At 51.7% G+C, this 22,378-nt stretch overlaps 1 protein-coding gene across 2 annotated transcripts in view; it reads right to left on the bottom strand.

The window, feature by feature from the left end:
- The window catches only part of FAM117A (family with sequence similarity 117 member A), a 46,363-nt gene extending 24,419 nt beyond the window's left edge, over positions 1-21,944 (bottom strand). Inside the window, exon 1 of one of the 2 annotated variants that reach the window (XM_056127124.1) lies at positions 21,713-21,944. In XM_056127124.1, coding sequence (XP_055983099.1) covers positions 21,713-21,908 — 196 coding nt within the window. In that variant the 5' untranslated portion in view covers positions 21,909-21,944. The remainder of the gene's footprint in view (positions 1-21,712) is intronic. The other variant, XM_056127125.1, reaches the window with a different exon arrangement.
- Positions 21,945-22,378: the final 434 nt, after the last annotated feature.

Here is a 22,378-nt window from a genome sequence, read left to right as displayed (position 1 = left end):
GCTCTAAGGGGAGAGGGCCAGGGGCCAAGTGACTAACCATGGGAGGGACGGGTCAGCAGCGGAGCAGAACGCATGCAGAGAGTGGGCAAGACCAGGAACCAAGAAAGGCCAGAGGTGATTCATCGCCTGGGGGGTGGGGGGGGGGGCTTGTGCGTGCCCACCAAGAGCCACTGCATCATGGAGGAGGGCTGTCAAGAGACTGAATCCTACGTGCCTGCAGGCGACCCCTCAGAAGGACCACTAACTGGTCCCTGCTGTTACCGCACCTCCTCACTGGGAATCCGCTCAGGCCAGACACTCCAGACCAACCACACCCCCCTTCCCCACAGCACCCAAAGGAGAAGAGGGATGGTTCTAGGAGGATGAGGGGTGAGGGGAGGAAGAAGGCGACAGAGGATGCAGGAAGTGAGCACTTGTGGTTGTTCTCAACTCAGCAAGGCTGTGGGGCCGAGGCTTTAGCAGCTCACAGAGAAGCCAGGCCCTGGGCCAGAGTGATGCATAGCGGGTAAGGTACTTGCCTAAAACAGTTCAATCCCCGGCATCCAATATGGCCCCCTGGACACAGCTGGGTATGCCTTCCCCTCGCCAAAAAGTAAACCAGGTTCTAATCACTGTGACCTGGCTTGACATCCCTGGGGGCCACTGAATTCACTATCTCCAAGGCCTGGGGGGGGGGGGGGGGGGGGAGGGTAAGACAAGGCTGACTGCCATCCAACCTCCATTAGCAAGAGGCCTGGGCATCCTAAAATATCCAGAAAGACTGCAGAGAGAAGAGAGACACATGGCCCAAACTCAGCTACTGGCTGGTTCAATAAACCAGTTATGAGTCACTTTCCTGTGTTCCTGGGCTCTGAAGCAGTGTTAGTACTCGTTTGTCTCACGTCCCTCTTAAGGAGAAAATGACTCTCACTTGAACAGAAGTTGGACATGTGTTGGAGGCAATAAGAAAATGCAGATGAGCAGAAACCGGACCATATGGGGCCAGAGCAATAGTAAGTGGGTAAGGCACTTGCCTTGCATGCAGCCAACCCAGGTTCAATCCCCGCCATCCCATATGGTCCCCCAAGTACCACCAGAGGTGATTCCTGAGCGAAGAGCCAGAAGTAACCCCTGAGCATCACTGGGTGTGGCCCATAAACCACCAAGAAACCCAACTGTTAAAACGATGCCTGCCCCTCCTCATGAGCACCACGGCCACCAAACCCTTCCTGACCACCTCTGTGTGTATGCAGAGACCACTGTAGTTTCAATGAACAAGACCATGCAGCCATGTTTCTTCTCTCATCTGCTTATGTCAGTCAAAGATGGTCAGCATGGCCCAGCATGCCGAGGCAGGCCTGAAGCTAAGACATGGACAGAACAGGGCCCACCCCGGGCTGGCTCCCCCTCCGGGGTCAGCATATTAGGGAGGGAGCACTATAATCAGGCAACCTTGGCAAGGCCTAGGGGGGTCCCAACTAGTGAAAGAGAAAAAAACAAAACCAGAACCAAACCCCCTAGCCCAGCACATCCTAACCTTTCCCCAGACACACACAGGTTTACTGCGAGGAGGGAAAGTTCTTCCCAGCAGCTCCCCAGGGATCATGTTCCCATCCTGAGGTGCAGCCCAGCACGCTGACTTTGGAGCTGCCCATTGTCCAGTGAACTGCTCAACTCAGCCACATGTGGGTCTGGGAGGGAAGTTGTGGTCTAACTGAAATCCCCGTCTGACTGGGTCCGAGTCAGAAGCGCTCCTTGGAAAGCCCAAGGAGAACCGTCCATCCCAGCTGAGAAAATTAAACCTGGGGACTTGGAACACATCTTTCAATACCCAGCAATAGCTCATCTCAACCCTAATAGGGGGAAGGAAAGGAAGCACTGAGACAGGGGGCTGGAGGGAAGGTGGAAAGTGTCACATTTCCCCTGACCAAGAAGACTGACTTGGAGATGCAGGAGTTCCTGGCGAGCACCAGTGCAAGGCATGTGTCACCACTGACCACCAAGAGGACAATGAAGCTGAGGGCAGAGGGGAGGGAATCTAAACATAAAGAAAACACAGGGTCAGAGAGAGAGGATGGCAGGTGGAGGGGGTCCGGTCCCTGGCACCACATATGGTTCCCCACATGATGCCAGGAGTCATCCCTGAGCACTGCTGGGTGTGGCCCAGAAACCAAAATAGAAAGAAAGAAAACAAACCAACAAAAAGAGAAATAAAGGCGTGGTATTTATACACATGTGGAGAAACATCTCAGGCCCCAGATTAATTATGACCTCCAAATTTAAGTGAAAGCATTTCTAGCTGTGACTCCACCCTCCACCCCCCACCCTCCACCTCCCCCTGACCCCCACAGAAAGCTGACCACATCTATAGGCAGCTGGAGGGAAGATCGAGCGGAAACCCATCTGGAGATGTCATGGTGGGAGGGAAGTAAGGAGTAAGTGCAGTCTCGTCCCAAAATGTGAGTGTGTGTGTGTGTCTGTGTGTGTCTGTGTGTGTGTGTGTGTGTGTGTGTGTGTGAGAGAGAGAGAGAGAGAGAGAGAGAGAGAGAGAGAGAGAGAGAACAGACAGCAGTTACTGAGACGTTTGTTCAATTCTCAAGAAGCTCTGCAGTTAGAAGAAAAGGAAGTGGTGTGAACTTTTCACCTCTTATCTAAATTCTCTGAAGAGGAGCTCTGTCGGACTTCAACATTCTTCAAACAAAACAAAGCACTAGCACTTACTGATGAGAATCTGCTTCCCTTTGGGATTCACTGGCCCTCTGGGAGGCACGCACTGCACATCAGTAGCCCCTAACATCGCCCTCTCCCCGACTTGATAGTGAAGAGTTTCTGGGTGGTCAGAGGACAGGATTTTGTATCTGTGCTGCTCACTACAATCTCATTCCTCTCCCGTTGAGAAGAAATCACGCAATTGTAAGCCATCTCTCAAGATAACGGAGGTAAAGGCAGAAACAGGGATGGTGAGGTTCCCCTATAGTAAGTCCCGCGAGAGGAAAACCGTGATTGAAACTGAAGCCGATCGCTGCTCAAGAAAGTGTGGCGCACGCCCACAAATGCCAACGAGCACCTCGGAGACTCTTGACAGCAGCAGCAGCAGAGCCTGCAAGGGGCTGCCAGGGGTGCGGGGCAGGTGTGAAGCACCTCGTGGAGGAGTGAGTGGATTTTTTCCAGCATTAGGATGCATGTCTCTTTTTCTCCAAAAGGGTTTCTTATGGAAGTACCCTTCCCTTGTCAGACTCCTCCGGCCCCCTGGCTGTCTCGGTTAGGATTCACTCCATGGATGGGCAGGGTCTCTGTCTTTTCCCAGGCAAGATGTCAGAATGATCAGACCTGGGTCTCACAGAACATGGTTTGCTCCCAGAAACTCTTGGGTGGGCTCAAGGAAAGTAGAGGACAATGGGAAAGTGAGGGACTTTGTGGGTGGCGAGCTAGTTCACAGGGCTAAAGCAGGGTGGGTGCAAAGCCTAGGCAATGTTCGATCAGTCTAGCCTGGTGGGCTGAGTATCTTCAAGAGTGGGTCCTGAAATCCCCTAGGCATTGCTGGGGGCCCTCTATACACACAGACACACAGAGGATCCTTTTCTAGGGAGTAAAGTGAAAGGCCAAGTAAAAGGAAAAGGAAAAAAGAATAGAATCGCAGACAATTCTCAAATAGTCCAAATAATTTGTTTTGTGAACAAATTTGAACTTATTTTTAGCTCCATTGGGTCCTTGACCTCAAGCAAATGGTCAGGCAGCCACATACGTGCCAAAAAAAATACTTAAGAATACCACATTACACAAAATACCTAGGATTTGGGGCTTGGGTGATAGTACAGCAGGTAGGGTGTTTGCCTTGCACAGGGCCAACCGGGGTTCATTCCCTGGCATATGGTCCCTTGAGCACCACCAGGAGTAATTCCTGAGTGAAGAGCCAGAAGTAACCCTGAGCATCACCGGGTGTGATCCAAAAAATCCAAAAAATAAAAAAAAAAAGACTCAAAGTTAAAACCCCCAAAACCAAAAAGCTAGGATTTGCTATATCATGTCCTTCCCACATCGCCCATGTCCCTCCTCCTGCTGCCTTTCAAATTATTTTCATAATATTTGTTTTTGTTTGGGGTCACACCTGGCAGTGTTCAGGGCACATTCCCAGCTCTGCATTCAGGGATCACTCCTGATGGTGCTTGGGGGACCGTATGTGGTACCACAGACTGAACTCAAGTTGGCAAGTATCCTATCTGCCATATTATTGTTCTTGCCCCAGCTCCACCCCTTCCAGATGTTGGGGAGGCCCTTTGCATTGGCCTCCCCACAGTGATTCTAAATCCCTAAAGAAAAAAAAATTCTTCCCTTGATCTGCTAGTGTCTATATTCACGTCCATTAGCATTAATTCAAAACTGGCTTCTGGAGCCAGAGCAGCAGGATCGCAGGTAGGGCACATGCCTTATTGGTTCAATTCCTGGCACTGCATATAGTCCCAAGCCCCATAAAGAGTAATCCTTAAGGGGCTAGAGTGATAGCACAGCAGGCAGGGCGTTTGCCTTGTATGCGCCTGACCCAGGTTCGATTCCCAGCATCCCATATGGTCCCCTGAGCACTGCCAGGAATGATTCCAAGTGCAGAGCCAGGAGCAACCCCTGTGCATCACCAGGTGTGACCCAAAAAGCAAAAAAGAAAATACAGTAATCCCTGAGCACACTGCCAAGAATAAGCCCTGGTGTGGCACAGCCAGGTGTGGCACAAAAATAAAATAAACCATATCAAAACCAAATAAAAAACTGAAAGACGAAATATGAAAAGGGACTGGGTATTAAAAGGAGCTAAGATTTTCTCAGGTACCACCACAATGCTGTAATGGTACAAAGAATGCTCTAGTTCTCACCACAGGACACTGCCAAAAACTACCAAGTGCTGGATCTGCAACTTCTGCTAGTGTCTATAATCACATTTATTAGCATTAATTCAAAACTGGCTTCTGGAGCCAGAGCAACAGCACAGAAGTTCACCAAAGACAGCATCTCTCTCCATCTAATCATGCGCCTGTGTATACCCGTGAGACTGTATGTGTGTGTGTGTGTGTACTTACAAATTTATAACACAAAGGAGAGTAGCACAATTAGCCAGTGAGTGGGGGAAGGGTAAATGGGTGTGTACTAATATAGTTTTTAATTTTAATTTAATTGGGCTGGAGCAATAGCACAGCGGTAGGGCATTTGCCTTGCACGCAGCCAGCCTGGCCAAACAGGGTTCGATTCCTCTGCCCCTCTCGGAGAGCCCGGCAAGCTACCGAAAGTATCTCACCCGCATGGCAAAGCCTGGCAAGCTACCCGTGATGTATTCAATATGCCGAATAGAGTAACGACAAGTCTCAAAATGGAGACATTACTGAGCGTGATGAACAAATCGATGAACAACGGGAAGACAGTGCATTACAGTGGATTTAATTTAATTTAAAAAATTCTTTTGCTGGGGCTGGAGCAATAGCACAGTGGGTAGGGCATTTGCCTTGCATGTGGCCGACCTGGGTTCAATTCCCAGCATCCCATATGATCCCCTAAGTACCACCTGTAGTAATTCCTGAGTGCATGAACCAGGAGTAACCCCTGTGCAATGCCAAAAAGGAAAAAAAAAAATCCTATGCCTTTCAAGTGGTGCTCCAGGAGTCCTGGAGGTCACTCCTTGAGATTCTCAGTTAACTGGGTTCACTGTGAGGTACCAGGGTTCACTGAGGATGAGGTCTTGCTCTGCCCTGCACTGGACCGAACCAATCTGGCAGTGCGAGGGGAACACCAGGGTCACACCAGTGATGCTTGGGGTCCATGTGGTGCCAAGGACTGACCTGGCCCTCCAGTGTAAAACAAACCCAGGTTGAAAAATTAGCACATCAAGTCATGAGAGAAAGGGAGAAAAAAGAAGTGGATAAATTTGAGAAGACGGAAATTCAACCACGCCTCAGCAAGGGTCTAAGCCGTGTGACATTTCCATTTTGGCAGACTGTAGTCAAATTCAACAGTCACAGAGCTAGGCGTCATCTGAGGCAGGAGAAGGTGGGCGAGAAAACTGCAACAGCTGAGTGAAGCTTAAGACGCCGATCACAAACTGGTGCAAGATAAATTAAAGATCCCAAGGAAAGAAGGCCCTCCCGTTGTTCATCGATTTGCTCGAACGGGCCCAGTAACGTCTCCATTGGAGACTTTGTTGTTACTGTGTTTGGCATATCGAATATGTCACGGGGAGCTTGCCAGGCTCTGCCGTGCGGGAAAGGAAGATTAAAGCGAATTAAAAAGTACCACATCATCCCAGGAGCAAGACTCAGGCAGTGGGGAGAATCCAGGGGTAACTTCTGGCTCTTCACTCAGGTCCAAGTTCAATCCTCAGGTGTTACTTCTGGCTCTTCCTCTAGGTCCAAGTTCAATCCTTAGCACACTGCCTATCTTCACCCCCTAGCCCAGCGCAGTCCCACAAACACAACCTGGAAAGCTCCGGTGACCTCCCCAGTCACACTGGGTCTGAGCAGCACCGAATGCCCGAGCCTGAGCACTGAACCATCAGGCAGGCATAGCTGCGCCGAGACTCAGCAATGCTTGGGAGGAACCCCTACTGTGCACTGTCCTGTAGCACTGTCCTCCCGTTGTTCATCGATTTGCTCGAGCGGGCACCAGTAACATCTCTCTTGTGAGACTTGTTGTTACTGTTTTTGGCATATCAAATACAGGGAGCTTGCCAGGCTTTGCCATCCAGGCAGGATACTCTCGGTAGCTTGCCAGGCTCTTCGAGAGGGGCGGAGGAATCGAATCCAGGTTGGCCGCGTGCAAGGCAAAGGCCCTACCCGCTCTGCTATGGCTCCAGCCCTGTAAAAAAAAAAAAATTCCCCAATGTAGGGGCCAGAGAAATAGCCCAATGTGCTGAGCATAAGCCTTTGCATGTTAAATGCCTGGGTTCAATCCCTGGCACCACATTGTCCTTTGGGCACTGCTGGGAGTGACCCCAAAATTAAAAATCACTGAATCAATCAAAAGAATTAGAGCTCATTCACTAATTTAATTCAGGAAGGTGGAAGGAAAGACCAGTAAGAAAGGGAAAAAAGTGGGGCTGGAGCAATAGCACAGCGGGTAGGGCATTTGCCTTGTACACGGCCGATCCGGGTTTGATTCCCAGCAACCCATATGGTCCCCTAAGCACCACCAGGGTTGATTCCTGAGTGTAGAGCCAGGAGTAACCCCTGACCATTGCCAGGTGTGACCCAAAAGCAAAAAAAAAAGAAAAAAAAAGAAAGGAAAAAAGTTATTAATTCCAGGCCCTTTTAGGAACACAGACAAATGTATAACACAAGGTTTGGTGAGAGAGACAAGAGACCAAGAAACAGTGAACAGAACCAGACCAGAAACTCCACCTGCTAGCTTACCAGTGTGCCCCAGATCCCCCTCCTTGGGTCTTTTTTTTTTGGGGGGGGGGCCACAACAGGCAATATTGGCTCAGGGCTTTCTCCTGGCTCTGCATTTGGGAATCATGCCTGCCAGTGGTCCAAGGACCATAGGGATGCAGAAGATCAAATCCAGGTCAATCACATGCAAGACAAGCACCCCCCCCAGCTGTGCCCAGCTCCTTGGGTCTTTTTACACCAAGAAACACTCGAGGGCAAGTAGAGAGTGCTGTGTGTGGTCCAGGCCCTTAACCTGGCACTGTTTCCTAAACTGAATTCAAACTCCCTTCCCCACCTCAGCGTTCTAGAAAAATGCAAAGCATTACCATTCCTTGCTCTGGCTCAGCAGAACCTAGCGATGGCATGGCTTTTGAGAAAAGGAGGGAGTAGAGTGAAGATTGGAGTGAGGGTGTTTCTGAGAAGAAAACAGTCTTCCGGGGCTGGAGCGATAGCACAGAGGTAGGCCATTTGCCTTGCATGCAGCCAACCCGGATTCGAATCCCAGCATCCCATATGGTCCCCTGAGTACCGCCAGGAGTAATTCCTGAGTGCAGAGCCAGGAGTAACCCCTGAGCATTGCTGGGTGTGACCCAAAAAGCAAAAAAGAAAACAGTCTTCCCTAGAAAGTACCTGGGCATCCCAAACAAGTTCAGTGCATGTCAGCAGGCTTCTGGGACCCTGTTGAGCTCTGTGCCAGGCCAGATGGGGCACAGAGGGACACACAGCAGCAGGTGATGCCAACTGTGTCCGCCTCGGGGAGGGAGAAGCTGCAACTTCCGGTGCCTGGCCCAGATCCTGCCTCTGCCCCAAAGTGTTCTGTGAACTCACACGAGTCACAGAAGCTGCCCTGGGTTTCAGGTGTTCCTCTGTGAAATGGTAAGGAGAGATGCTTCCAATTCCCAGGAAGTCCAGGGGCACCATTCAATCCCTCTGGCAGATGAGCGCTTCTTAAACCTTTCATTAGGAAATCATTCCCAACTTACAGATGCAAAAAACAAGGCCAGACAGGACAGCAGCAAAGAGCTCTCTGTGGCCACAGGGCTAAGGGGCTTGGCCTGGCACACTGCCAATCCTGTTTTGCCCTCCAGCAACCCCTGAGCACTGCGAGAAGTGAGCCCCGAGTACAGAGTCAGGAGTAAGCCCAGAGCACTGCTGGGTGTGGCGTCAAACCGCTCCAAAAACCCTTAAAAAACAAGGACGGCTTACAGAACCACCACAGGACCTGCCCCCAGACTCACAGATGGTGAAGCTGCCAGCTGGCTCTCACAGCTTGCTTTCACGTGCACTTTTACTCACATACGTGCGCCCACATTCACGGACACCCACACGTTCATGCTCAAGACACCAGCACACACATGCTCTCATTCAGACGCACACAGTGCCCTTTGTTGGGGCGTGTATGGGGTTCTGTCTCTGAAAACCACAGGAAGTATCGGAGGGTGGGAGGCTCGAGAAGAGAGGCTGAGGGGCCTTGTAACTCGGTGACAGTCCCACGGTTCCATCTCGTCCCCCAGTGGAAACAGGCACCTGAGTGTGAGGGTCCAGGCACTGTTCTACGGACAGGGACCAGCCAAAGTACATGTTCCATAAGGGAACTGGATCTCTCTCCTCTTTCTTCCCCTCTCACCCTGCCCGCTCTCTTCCCCGTTGTTGGCGAGTGCTAGAAGCCAAACCCAGAGACCTACAAAGCACAGGCTCCTTCTAACTCTGAGCTACATCCCAGTCGTCTCTTCAAAACACAAAAGTCACACAAAACAGCAGCAAAAAGCATTCTTATGAATCACGGAAATAGCTTCATTGAGCAGAATCAGTTGTATATTTGCTATTGTGGCCTTTTCTCTTACGAGGTGGGAAAAGTAACTGGGAAAGGAAGGTTCCCCCCCAGTAAGTAATATTCTTAGAGCACCTGAGAACTCTATATGGAGGCTAATTTGCGGGGGAGAGAGACGCCCGGGAAGAGTCCCATGAGGGTGAGGTGACCTGCAGGAAGCAGGCCAGGCCCTGGCCCCTGGATTATTGTATGTGATGTATTCGTGATGTATTCAGGTCCCTGCTCATCTCTCCACTGGGCACAGGCTGGTCTCGGACAGGCCCTCTCCATTCCCCAATTCCACGGCCAGCTACCCTCATCAGGAGAAAGAGGCCCACTCCAGCAGTGTGGGAAGAACAGGGCGCTGCTGTGAATGACAGCAGACCAGCACAAGAGCTCCTGTCCCCACCAGAGGGACGCAACACCCCCATTCACTCCCACATGCCTTTGGTGACATGGGGGGAGGCCCTACACAGCCACACATGAGAAAGAGCATCTTGTGGGCTGGAGATGCGATAGCAGGGAGGGTGCTGAGCGCTGCCGGGCATGACCCCAAACAACACACAGGACACCATCTTTTGAGCTCTATTTTTAAAGTATCTAGTCCGACCCGGGTTCAATTCCTCCACCCCTTTCGGAGAGCCCGGCAAGCTACTGAGAGTATTCCACCCGCACGGCAAAGCCTAGCAAGCTACCCGTGATGTATTTGATATGCCAAAAACAGTAACAGCAAGTCTCAGAATGGAGACGTTACTGGTGCACGCTCAAGAAAAATCGATGAACAGCAGGAGGACAGTGCTACAGTGCTAGTCCATCCCTGACAGGGCCACAGCCAGCACACAGGCAGGAAAGCCGCACCCCCTCCACCTTCAACTGCGCCCTCTCTGGCCCTAACCAATATCTCCCTTCACTTGACAACTGCACATCTCAAACCAACCAGAAACCTTCTAAAACTCCCACCTTATCACACCTACGAGGCAACAACCATTACCTGCCTGTCAGCGGGGTACTAAAGGAGCTGTCATTCTTGTGCTCTCCTGGGGGCACTACAGCAAGGCCCAGGGGTCACACCCACTGGTGCATGGCGCACCATCAAACCCCAACCTGCTGCACGCAGACCCGCACTCCTGCCCTTGGAGCCACCTTCCAGGCCCACCACTATTCTCCTTTTGCCTTTCCAGTTCTCTTTTGGTTGGTTTCAACAAGTGAGTTTCTAGGCCAGAGTGAGAATACAGTGGGCAGGACACTCGCCTTGCATGTGGCTATGTGGCTGACCTAGGTTTTTTTTTTTGCCTTTTGGGTCACAACCAGCAATGCTCAGGGGTCACTCCTGGCTCTGCACTCAGGAATTACTCCTGGCAGTGCTTGGGGGACCATATGGGATGCTGAGGATGGAACCTGGGTCGGCCGTGTGCAAGGCAAACGCCCTAACCGCTGTGCTATCACTCAGGCCCTGACCTGGGTTTGATCCCCTGAACCCTCCACCCCCCACCCCACCAAGCACTGCCACATGTAATTCCTGAGCACAGAGCCAGGAGGAGGAAGCCCTGAGCACCACCTGGTCTGACCCACACACCAAACCCAAACAAAATGAACCAAATGAATCTTTGCTCCTGGAACACAGGCACCTGAGCGGAAGGGAAACAAAGGCTGGAGGTGGGCTGGGTGGGCACAAAGGACACCGGCCAGGGAGGCAAGTCCTATCACAGAATGGAGCCTGGTTTGGGCGACAGGAGCTTCCCGCTCGACCACACCTTCCAAGCCACCCAACTGTGGGCTGAGCCCTGCAGATCCGCAGGAGAGAGAGCGGGCGGGCGGGCACGTGGCCTCGGGCACGGTGCTTCCTTCCCGGGCCCTGGCTTCTGTATTTGCAGAAACGGGGAAAAGCCGCCTGTCCCTGCAGGACAAAGGTGAGGATGAATTGAGAAACACTCCAGAATCCTGATCAGAAACAACGAGAGCTACAGCTGGAGCAGTCAACATGCCGATCCCTAGAGGCTCGGCCTCTCTGGAAACTACTGCTGCATTGGGGGACCCTTCCAGAGTCAGGGTTCAGTCTTCCCACAGCACAAGCAGTTGTTTCAGGCTCATGGCTCCTGAGAGCACAGAACTGCCCCGATAACCACTCTCCTGAACAAGATCTCCAATGCTGCTCTCAGAATCAGCACATGCAAACACCATGTGGAGGTGAGTCACACTGCCCTCCTCATCCAGACTGTGTCATATTGTGAAACCCCTGTGGCTGTATCCCCTTGGCCATGCTAGATGCCCTCCACCTCCACCTTCACCCCCAGATCATATGTGGTATCTGATGGGCAGGCGTTAAAGAGACAAGCCTCAAACAGGGCCGGGCAGCAGGCGGCCGCTCACATGCAGGTAGGCGTGGGGCCGGCTGTGCATGTGTCCTCAGCGGTGGCGCTCTCGAAGCCACGTGGGCGGTCAAAAACGCAGAGCACCAGAAAGGCAGGGCCGCAGGGTGGGGCAGAGGAGCCAGGAAGAGGAGGGCTGAGAAGCCATTCCTCTTTCCTCCCAGTCACAGGTTTACTCTCTCCAGAGCTCCCCCAAGCCGGGCTGGTTTATCAAACCATCATGACGAAGCCAGGACTGCACTCCATGGCTGACTGCATGAACCCAGGGCTTGGGGGTGAGCATCAGCATTTCCTCATGGGGTGGCAGGGAGAATATAAAACAGCAGAGCTTTGTATTTCAGGAGGCACCCAGCTTGTGGGGGGCGGGGGGTAATGCCAACCTGATGCCTACTCTGAGGGTACCTAGGACCCACACACAATTCTGTTCTCCAGTCCCCAAAGCTTGCAGATTTAGATTCAGAGAGCACTACTAGGGAAGGGATGTCCCCAATCCACCTCCATCTCCTTGACTCCTCTCACATACTCACTTTTATTTGGGGGCAGGGGGCTCACATGAGGCAATGCCCAGGGATTATTCCTGGCTCTGAACTCAAGAATCACTCCTGGCGGTCCTCAGAGGACCGTTATAGGATGCCAGGGGTCAAACCTAAGACAGGTACCTGCCAGGCAGGCGCCTTACCCGCTCTACGGGGTCTCTCCGGTCCCTCACAAAAAGCCTAAATAAAACCAAGGAATTGGAATTGCTTCTTAAAATAAAAATAAATAAGTAAATAAAATGGGCAAGAGCCAGAGTACAGCAGGTAGGGCATTTGTCTTGCACAAGACCAACCTTGTGCAAGGCATCCTATAGGGTACCCCAAGCCCCATCAAGAGTGATTCCTGAGTACAAAGCCAGGAACAATCTCTGAGGATCGCCAGGTGTGGCTGAAAAAACAAAACCAAACGATTTTTTTTTTAAAACACCAGAGTAAAAATCATAAACACTGGCTGTTTCCCTGAATCAATCTGCCCAAGGGTATCCTCTGGTTTTTAGTGTGTGGGGAAGAGAATCTACAGGCCCAGCAATGACATCTATGGAAAGGGCATATCTGTGCCACCAGCTGGGCTTCAATCCCAATGACCTAGATGAATGGAAGACCAATGAGAGAGAGAGAGAGAGAGAGAGAGAGAGAGAGAGAGAGAGAGAGAGCGCAAGCACACTAACACTACTTTGGGAGGAAGGGGTTTGCTTCTTAAGTAGCTAAAGAGAGGTACTATAAAGGGGACACTGTGGGGACCAAGTGGGGAACCCCATTTCCAGGTAGCCTAGAGGAAGCACAGTTTACTCCCCAGCCCTGCTGCCGTTCCAGCAACTCAGTCCAACGAGTATTTATTGAGCATGAACCTCCCCATGTGCCCTGGTCCTCTGTCTGCAGAAACACTCAAATCTGTTCAAGCTGCAGGATGAGTTCCATTGCACTCGAACTTGAAACACGAGGTGTCTACCTTTTAAAAAGGCAGGCACACCACTTCCAACCTGAAGAGACTCGGGGGCCTGAAGAGATTCAAGAAAAGTTAAGAAACTTAGCTAGCTAGATATGGCCAAAAGTCACATTTGAGTGGGAGGAGGCACAAAACTTCCTTTAATGGAAAATCATATACTGGTCAATCAACAAACAAACCTCCTGGAAACTTCCCAAGGTTTTCCTAACATTCTCTACCAAACTGAATGACTGAACGTTCCTTCTTTCAAGGCCTCCTCCTGCATGAGTTTATGTGCTTTACTTCTGGATGTTAGTGATTTGCTTTCAGAGTTGTCAAATTAATCTTACTTTTGCTTTCTTTTTTTTTTAAATAAGGACCACACCCAGCAGTGCTGAGGGTTGGGGAGTGGGGTGGTGGACGGAGAGGCTCAGGGCCACTCCCAGCCATGCTCAGCCAGTTCAGTACTTGGCCTGGCCCAGTGGAGCTCGGGGCAAACAGGTGGTACCAGGGATCGAAATCAGGGTCTCTGCATGCTTTGCAAGTATGCTACCACTTGAGCTACATCCCTGACTCCAGCTTTCGTCCTGAAATGCTCAATGCTCTCCTACATGTCTTCACTTAGCATCAGATTGTAAGGGAGACCAAGTGACAGAGCTGGGAGTAGCCTGTTTGTTTTGTGCTTGTGGAGTCACACCCAGTGGTGCCCAGAGGCTATCATTTCCCTGTGCTCAGCTCTTCCTGTCAGTGCTCAGGGGACGATGTGATACCAGAGATGGAACTTCAGTTGTCAGCTCCTTCCTGAGCTTAGTAACCTGTGTTCATTGGCGCGACTCTACCAGTCATCCTTCCCCTGCCCTCCTCGACACCTCCCTCCCCACCACCACCCCCGCCACACACACACAAAGGCAGTCATCGCTTACAAGCTAGGGAGCTAAATCAAAAACAGAGGCTACAAAAACCTGTGCCTTTGGCCTGCCCCAAAATGCCCATCTTCTGAGAAGCTGCACCCAGGCCGCCTGGAGAAACCTCTCCCCACGCCCTGATTGGAGGCCTGCTGCTTCAGAGAAACCAAAACCCTGAGGAATCTTCCCAGGCCTCCCCCCAGCCTCCACCCCTTTTTTATTAGGGAGCTGGAAGCAAGGGTTGCTAATACGCGGGCAGGGCCGAGCCCAAGGCGCTCCAACCGCCCCCAGTGTCAGCTGTCTGGGGCTGTGAGCAGGGCAGGGGGAAATGTCTGTACACAGCCCAGACTTCAGTTCCAGGTTCCCCAGGGGCTGGAGTTAAAAGCTTTCCTATTATGAAATACTCTGATAGCATTCCTTTAAGTTCGTTAAAGTCACCCTTGATTGGCCATGGTACTCCTACACAGTAAAAGTCAACTGAGGCTTATTCGGGCCGGAGGATAAACATTTAAATGACTCCAAGCTGGGCACTCAGTTCTGTAATGACCACAAGGAAAAGTGCAGAGGAGCAAGCCAAGTGCCAGGAGGAGGGTTCAGAACCAGAAGATTCCATGGTGGGAGGTTGGTGGGGGGGGGGGGGGAGCTGGAACTGCAGGCCTGTGTGCAAGCCAGCGGCACAGACCCTCCCGCCCGCTGGACAGCTGTTCCCAAGAACAAGGGCCTTTCACGCACTGGCGAGGAACTGGAGTACAGATAATTCCTTGCTTCAAATAGAATCCAAAACCCTTCCCTCTAGGACATCAGGATTCATTTTTGACCTAACAATGTGAACGGATTCAGCTAATGTTTGGTTAATGCAGAACCCTGCATGCCAAGTAACGGAGCCGCCCTGTGCAGACTCAACTCAGGCCAAGGTGGAAAGCTGACCAGCTGTCCTACTCATCTGTTCTCTACTTCCACTCCTCCCTGCTCTCTCTGCCATGACCGGGCAGGGCAATACTCACTGCGGGGGCATCATTAACCCACAAGGAGACTGTCCATCCTCACAAAACTAACTTAAGGATGAGTGCCTACCTCGGCTCTGCACAAGTAGGCACAATTTTTCCCTTTTGGCCCCACAAATGGGCTCCAGGCTGGCTGTGCAATCAGTAAGCCCAGGTAAGACACTCAAAGCAAGTGAATGAGTGTCAAGTAGCAGCTGATATGGGTAACAGTGTCAGTAAGAACTCAAAACTGCCCCCCAAGTATGGCACAACCCAAGACTGAATTCTTCGGCATAGAAGTATAAGAACTTGGAGCCAGGACCGGAGCACAAGCTTTGCACGTGGGGGTCAGAGAGATAGTACAGTGGGTAGGACATTTGCCTTGCATGTGGCTGACCCGGGTTCACTCCCCAGCCCCACTTACAGGTCTTAGAATGATGCCTGAGTGCAGCGCCAGAAGTAAGCCTTGAACACCACCAGGTGTGCCCCCCCCCAAAAAAAAGTTTTAAAAAGGTTTGCAAGTGGGAACCCCACATTTGATTCCCAACACCAAGTGGTTTCCCCTACCGAAGCACCACCGGAGGTACAGCCCCAAAACAAAATTTTTAAAAATCAGAATCCAGAGGACACTTGGTAAATAACTATTTCACGCCAGTAAGGATGGAGAGGATAGTCTAGTCGTGTATAGTATCATTCAGCATAAACTAGAAAAAATTTTCAGGGAGGGGCAAGAGAGATAGTACAGTGGGTAGGGTGCTTGTCTTGCAAACACTTGACTAGGGTTTGATTCCCGGCAGTATATACAATCCCCCAAGCCCATCCCCTACACACAGAGCCAGGAGTAAGCCCTGAGCACATCTGGAAGCAACCAACCCCCCCCCCCCACACACACACACAAAGAAAAGCAGGTAGGGGGCTTCCCTGGTTCTTAAAGCCCACCAACCACTTTGCAGTACACCAATTGCCAGCCACAAGTATGAAAGTTTTGCAATCCTGTCTTAAATGTTCTAGAGATCTGTCTTATCTAGAAGCAGAAAGAATGAGGTCCTCTTGCCATCACACCCCACTTTTGTTCTCGCCTCTACTCAATTAACCTCAACTGGTTTAAAAACTCTGAGTACTTAAAAATTTTGTGTCTGCTTAGGGGGCAGGTTTTGGGGGGCGGTTGGGAAAATGGGAACAATGGTGGAGGGAAGGTTCACATTGGTGGGGAGATTAGTGTTGGAATATTGAATGCCTATAATAAACATAAGAAGAACATCTTTGTAAATCACGGCCTTTACACAAAGGGGGTAGGGGGAGGGGACTCTGAGTACTATGTTACATTAAGTGGAGAACTTCCAATGTTCCAATCCTTTCCTATTCCAAATCCTGAAGAACACAAGCACTCATCCTTTTCTGAGTACAAAAGGGATTAGAGCAACTAGGCAATGAGGCCCCCAATTCTGAGGACATTGTCACTGGCGACATTTAAGAGCTAGACACTTTGGGCTCGCATTTGGCTGACCACGTGCCTGGGGCTAGCAGAATGGTCAGCAGCAAGTCAGCAGTGTCAGGCTGGGAAGTGCCTGGTGTGATCATGCCCCCTAAACAAAAGTTGCCTCAATCACAGGGTAAGGAAGGACAATTGTAGCTCTTAAAGGATTTTAACTGCACCCCTAGCCTCATTATAAAAAGAAGCCTCCTTGGTGAAGAAAAGTTGCTCCGGACTCCAGACTGTTTCAGGAAAACTGGGGTCCAGAAGGACCAATGTTTCATGGGAGCTTTATCTTGGGGTGTCTCATGGGCCACCTCCCTTATGTGGTACCATACCGACCTAAACACCCAACCCCCATGAGTTAAATCTGCAAAGCATGATGAAGAGAAGTGTTTAATAATTACCAATAGCACTGCTGCTAACAATGCTGCCTTATACTCACTGAAAAGGCCATCCTGGAGGACCTCACTGCCATCTGAAATAAGCCCTTCCTCTGCCCCTGTGGGGAAGCAGTCACGACTCTGGGCAGTCGTGGCCATTGCCGGCTCTCGGGGATCTGTTCAGGGAAATGAAAGGCTACGAGGAAAGTCAAACCAGGAATAAGCCTACCGTCGTTTTCATCTGATTAGGAAAGGAGTTCCCTGCACTGCTGGGGGAGGAGTGGGGCAGGTGCCAATTTGCCTAGCAGTCATGCTTTTATGTAAATCCAAATTAGTTATGACTCCTGAGCATATCACCTGAGAGTGGTGGGGATGGCAGCTGGATTCACACGTGCTCATGTTCCACCGAGACTGAGGATCCAGCCCAAGCCCCGTTTATTTTTTCCTAAATTGATTGTGATGTAAAGTAGTTGCTTTTGCCCCCTTACGACAGAGAAGGTATATGTTACACACATGCAAATGAATTTTTTTTTTGGAGGGGGGTCTATTGGGCCACACACAACTGTGCTCAGGGATCATTCCTAGTAGTGCTGGGGGACCATATGCAGTGCCTTACCTGCTGTGCTATCTTTTTCACCCCAAAATAGACCTTTATCTAGGAATAAATGGTTAAGAGTATCACATATGGGCGGCTGGAACGATAGTACAGCAGGTAGGGCATTTGCCTCGCACGCAGCCAACCTGGGTTCGGTTTTCAGCATCCCATATGGTCCCCCGAGCACCGCCAGGAGTAATTCCTGAGTGCAAAGCCAGGAGTAACCCCTGTGCATCGCCAGGTATGACCCAAAAAGCAAAAAAAAAACATATCACATATGGGTAGGCAAAATTTTTCTATAGGCAAACTTTTTCTGCAGTCACCCCAGAAATAGCTTAGGCTTGGGACTAGACATTGCCACTGTGGCCCACACCAACTGGACAAAAGACATGAATGAGGGACAGAGAGTACAATGGTTAAGGTGCTTGCCTTGCACTGACCTGCAATGGATCCCTGGCACCCCATATAGTTGCCCAAGCCCACCAGGAGTGATACCTGAACGTAGAGCCAGAACTATACCCTAAGTGTTGCTGAGTGTGGCCCCAAAACTTAGAACTAGAAAGAGAGAGAAAACTTAATTTAGGGGTGAACTGGAGGAAAAAAACTGTCCTGGGTTTCTATTATCCACCTGGGGTTCTCAGGTTTCTTAGACTTAATCTTCATTTTTCTCCTCACTCCCGTGTGTCATTCACACCTCTAGGCCAAGCTCATGAAAATGAAGTCATAGTGGGGCTGGAGCAATAGCACAGCGGGTAGGGCGTTTGTCTTGCACGCAGTCAACCTAGGTTCGATTCCCAGCATCCCATATGGTCCCCCGAGCACCGCCAGGAGTAATTCCTGAGTGCATGAACCAGGAGTAACTCCTGTGCATTGCCGGGTGTGACCCAAAAAGCAAAAAAAAAAAAAAAAAAAAAAAGAAAGAAAATGAAGTCATAGCTCTCCTTATGAAGCTATCTCATAAGGCTAAATGACTACAGAAGGTAAATCCCTCTCTCGACAACCGAAGGCCTAATATATCTTGTCAAGAACACAACAGGGTATGTGTGGGGAGATAACCACACAGTCCCAAGCACTACACACCGCCTGTGATGGGAAACACAGTGATGACCCCGAATGTTCTTGAAACCTAGGCCTGGTTCACACGCCTTTCTAAACAGCTGGGTTCCCAGCCCTACTCAAAAAACTCAGATTGGTGGAAGAGATGGCTCAAAGCAATTTGCTGGAGCATACCACTGTCTCCCTGCCCCCCAGCACAGGGGAGGGGTAGCTCTTGGAGGTTTCCAACATTAGGGGAAAGACCCCCAGCACCTCTGGGACCAAGCAGCATCTCAGTGCCAAGCTCAAACATTTAACCATCTGGTCCTGTTTGCCAAATATCACCAGGAGTGGGCCTGGGGCTCCCTGAGCCAATTGCCTGGGGTGGGGGTGGGTTAATCCTCCCAAAATAAAATTCCAAGTCAAATAACTTTTTTGTTTTGTTTTGTTTTTGGGTCACACCCAGCGATGCACAGGGGTTACTCCTGGCTTTGCACTCAGGAGTTACTCCTAGTGGTGCTCAGGGGACCATATGGGATGCTGGGAATTGAACCCGGGTCAGCCGCGTGCAAGGCAAATGCCCTACCCATTGTGCTATCTTTCCAGCCCCTCAAATAACTTTAAAATAGCTTAAAACTCTAAAAAATAAACAGGTCATTGTGTAAGGCAGGCCCTGAAATCCTGAAACTTGCAGTACTGGTTTCAGACCAATATAGGTTTCTGGCTCTTTGAAGCCTGAAAAAGTAATGGGCTCTGGCCAACAGTGCTCTTACCTTGGCTGTGTGGAGAGTATAACAATATAAAAGACAGCAAAGATTTCTGTAGCACCTTCTGGGTACCAGGCACAGTTTCAAGCACTTTATATCTAGGTAATTCGTTAGATTTTTATGATATACAAATTATTATTCCTATTGTACGGGTGAAGAAACTGAGACATAGAAGAAACTTCTACTAAGTCACACAGTAAATGGCAGAACCTCAACTGGAAGCCCAGGCATTTTAGCACCAATATCATTCTTCTAGAGGTTTATAACTGCAAGGCATTTCCTTCTATCCCATGTACCTTACTGGCCTAGAGGAAACCACCTCTGCCACTTTCACAAGGACGATGAGCCAAGGAATGGTAGTAACCTGAACACACACACATTTTCAAGCTAACACGCAGAAGACCCATTGTGCTCCCAACCCAAAAGCCGGGAACATTCCCCTGAGGTCTGGCCGCGAAACAGCTCACAGGCTCCACTTTCACAAGGGGGATTTTTCCCTCTCGACAGCTACCCTGAGAATCTGTAGATAATCCTCCTCTACACAGCAAGAGCCTTATGAATGTCTCTGGGATACTAATAAGTAGTCATCCATCAGACCAATCCCTAAGCAAGATATCACCCAATTTGCCCTAAATGATTCTGAGCCCTACCCCCTAGCTTCCTGCCAGGGCCTTGGGGCCCTGGCCCCATAGAAGGAATAGTCCATGCAAGAATCCAGTTCTCCAAGCCTTCACTTCACTCCTTTCCACAGCATCTGCCAGAGTTTGTTCCTTAAATATTAGTTCTATCTATAGTCGACATGAGCGAACTGTTCTGACAATATGACTAGCAGATTTCCCGCTACTACAAAGGCCGGCTGTTGAGTTTTGCTAAAACTTACTCAGGTTCCTCCTGGTGCTTGCTCTCCTACTAACTTCCCTGGATTCCAAGGAAGCACAAACAAAACCAACAGGTTTGTAGTCTTGTGGTTTGCTTTACTGCTCTTGAAAGGCATAAGTTTGTCTGGGCATTGCCTTACTCTCCACAGCCAGATTCTAGGCATACTTTTGCTAGCTGGTCACCATCTTGCTACCAGATTCGACCAAGTTTCTGCCTTCCATGAGGCAAAGCTCATATTGACAATGAGGCCCAGATCGCTCTGGGTCTTCCAACTTCAGAGACCCTCTCAAAGCTATTCCTACCAAGGAAGGCACTGGGACAAGCTCCACTTTCACAAGGGGGATGTGCAGTAATTAAGCTTAGTAATCCCAGGAAAAACTCCAGAAAACTCCGACTTCCAGAATGTCATTAAGACGGCAGGGACCGTGACTTTGGTACATTTGGTAGACTTGGAGGCTTTGGAAATGTGCAACGATCTTTTTCACATCTGGTACAAATCAAATGCAAGCCTCAACTTATTTATTTCAACTTATTTACTGCCAACCTCCTCATTCACGTCCCCATTCCTCACTGCATTCGGGGGTTCCACGGCCCCGGCTCCTCGGAGTGTGAAGGCAACAAGGCTAAGCGTGCTCCTGCCCGTCTCCTCCCCAACACCCACCCTACCGAGCTGCCAGTCAGACACGTTTCACAGCCGTTCGGAACGTGGGGGCATTTGCCACAGAGTACTTGATTGTAACCCTCACCCTACTGCCACGTTGGCTGGCAATGCCCAGGAGAAATCAGCCTGCGTGGGGGGAGGGGGGGAGGCAGGGGTAAACTGACCAGGTAACACACACACACTCTCTCTCTCTCTCTCTCACACACACACACACACACACACACACACACACACACACTCGCGATGGCTGCAATGAGACAGCCATATTAAGCAGGTCAACGATCTGGGAACATGCAACTCCTGGGCAACCCCAAGAGGAATGTACGGGAACCGGGAGCGGGGAGTTTGGGCGGCGGTGAAAAGCCGTTAAACCAAACTTCTTCCAACGGCTCCAGAGGAAGCAGCTTCCGTGAGGCGGGCACGGAGAGGAAGGCACGCAGCGTGGAGGCGAAGGAAAGCCCCGCCACGCTCGAGTGGGATGCCGGGGCCAAACTCGGGCTGGAGAAGGAACACATGGCTCGGCGGGGATCGCCTCCATGCCCCTCCCCCTCCCCGTGCCGACGCGCGGCGCCCCCCGGCTCCACGCTCCAGCCCCAGCCCCGGCCCTGCACGGGGCGCCCCATCACGCGCTGCTCACGCCTCCCTCGCGCCTCGCGGCCACCCCTGACTCTTCCATTCACCCCCCACACGCACGCATGCACACACGCGCGCGCGCGCCCGACGACACCTTTGCCCACTTTTCGGGTACGCCCCCGAAGCCAGCCTCCATCTGCCGGGTCCGTCCCCGCACCTCCCGGCCCCAGCTTCCCGCACGCCGGAGCCCGGCGCTGTACCCGCACGTTCACGGCTCCTCGCTCCCCCGCTCGGCCCTTCCACGCACCTCCTTTCCCTTCCTCGGCCCCGTCCACTTCCCCCAAAACTTCTCCCCGGACCCCTCCCCCGCGTCACGCGACCCCCTCCCCCAACGGCTCCTCCCCCCCGGCACCCGCTCCAGGCCCGGCTCACCTGCGCGGCCACCCCCGTCCCGGCGCTGGTGCGGCTGCTGCAGCTGGAAGGGGACCGTGGCCCTGAGCGGCTGCAGCCCAGCCCGAGGGGAGCCGGCGGGGGCTGGGGGTGAGCAGCCCCGCCGGAGCCCCCCGGCCCCTCCACGCCCCGGCCCCCAGGCACCTCCGCCTCTGCCGCCCGCTGCAACCCCCGCCATCGCCCGCCCGGCTCCCAGCCTCGGCCCCACCGCGAGCCCCGCACAGCCCCCCAACCCCCGCTGCCGCTGCTTATCTGCCCTACGGGGCGGAGACCTGCCCCCTCAGCCCAGAACTCTAATTCGCCCACGGATCCCCAGGCCCCTCCTTCCAACCAATCCCGGGACAGCTCTGCCCGTTTCCGAGGATGGTTGGCCAGCAAGCTTAGCGATCCGCCCCAAGGCCCCACCCACACTCCGCCCCCGCCTGCTTGCCTACCTCCGGGGGCTCCATGATTGGTCTGTCCGGAAGAGGGCTGGAAGAGGGCACAGCCAATAAGAAGACGCAGAAAAGGGGAGCGTCACACCCAGGCCCAGGTAGTATGCAAATACGGTGTCAAGTGACTTCGGGCTGCACGGGGGCGGGGCCGGGTGTGGGTTGGAATCAGCTCTAGTGAAATCTTTGGTGGGGGGTGGTGATTGGGTGGAGTGTC

The sequence above is a fragment of the Sorex fumeus genome, unplaced genomic scaffold, assembly GCF_029834395.1.
Source record: "Sorex fumeus unplaced genomic scaffold, SorFum_2.1 ptg000063l, whole genome shotgun sequence".
In the NCBI taxonomy this organism is placed as follows: Eukaryota; Metazoa; Chordata; class Mammalia; order Eulipotyphla; family Soricidae; genus Sorex; species Sorex fumeus.
This window is presented reverse-complemented; position numbering and strand designations above follow the sequence as displayed.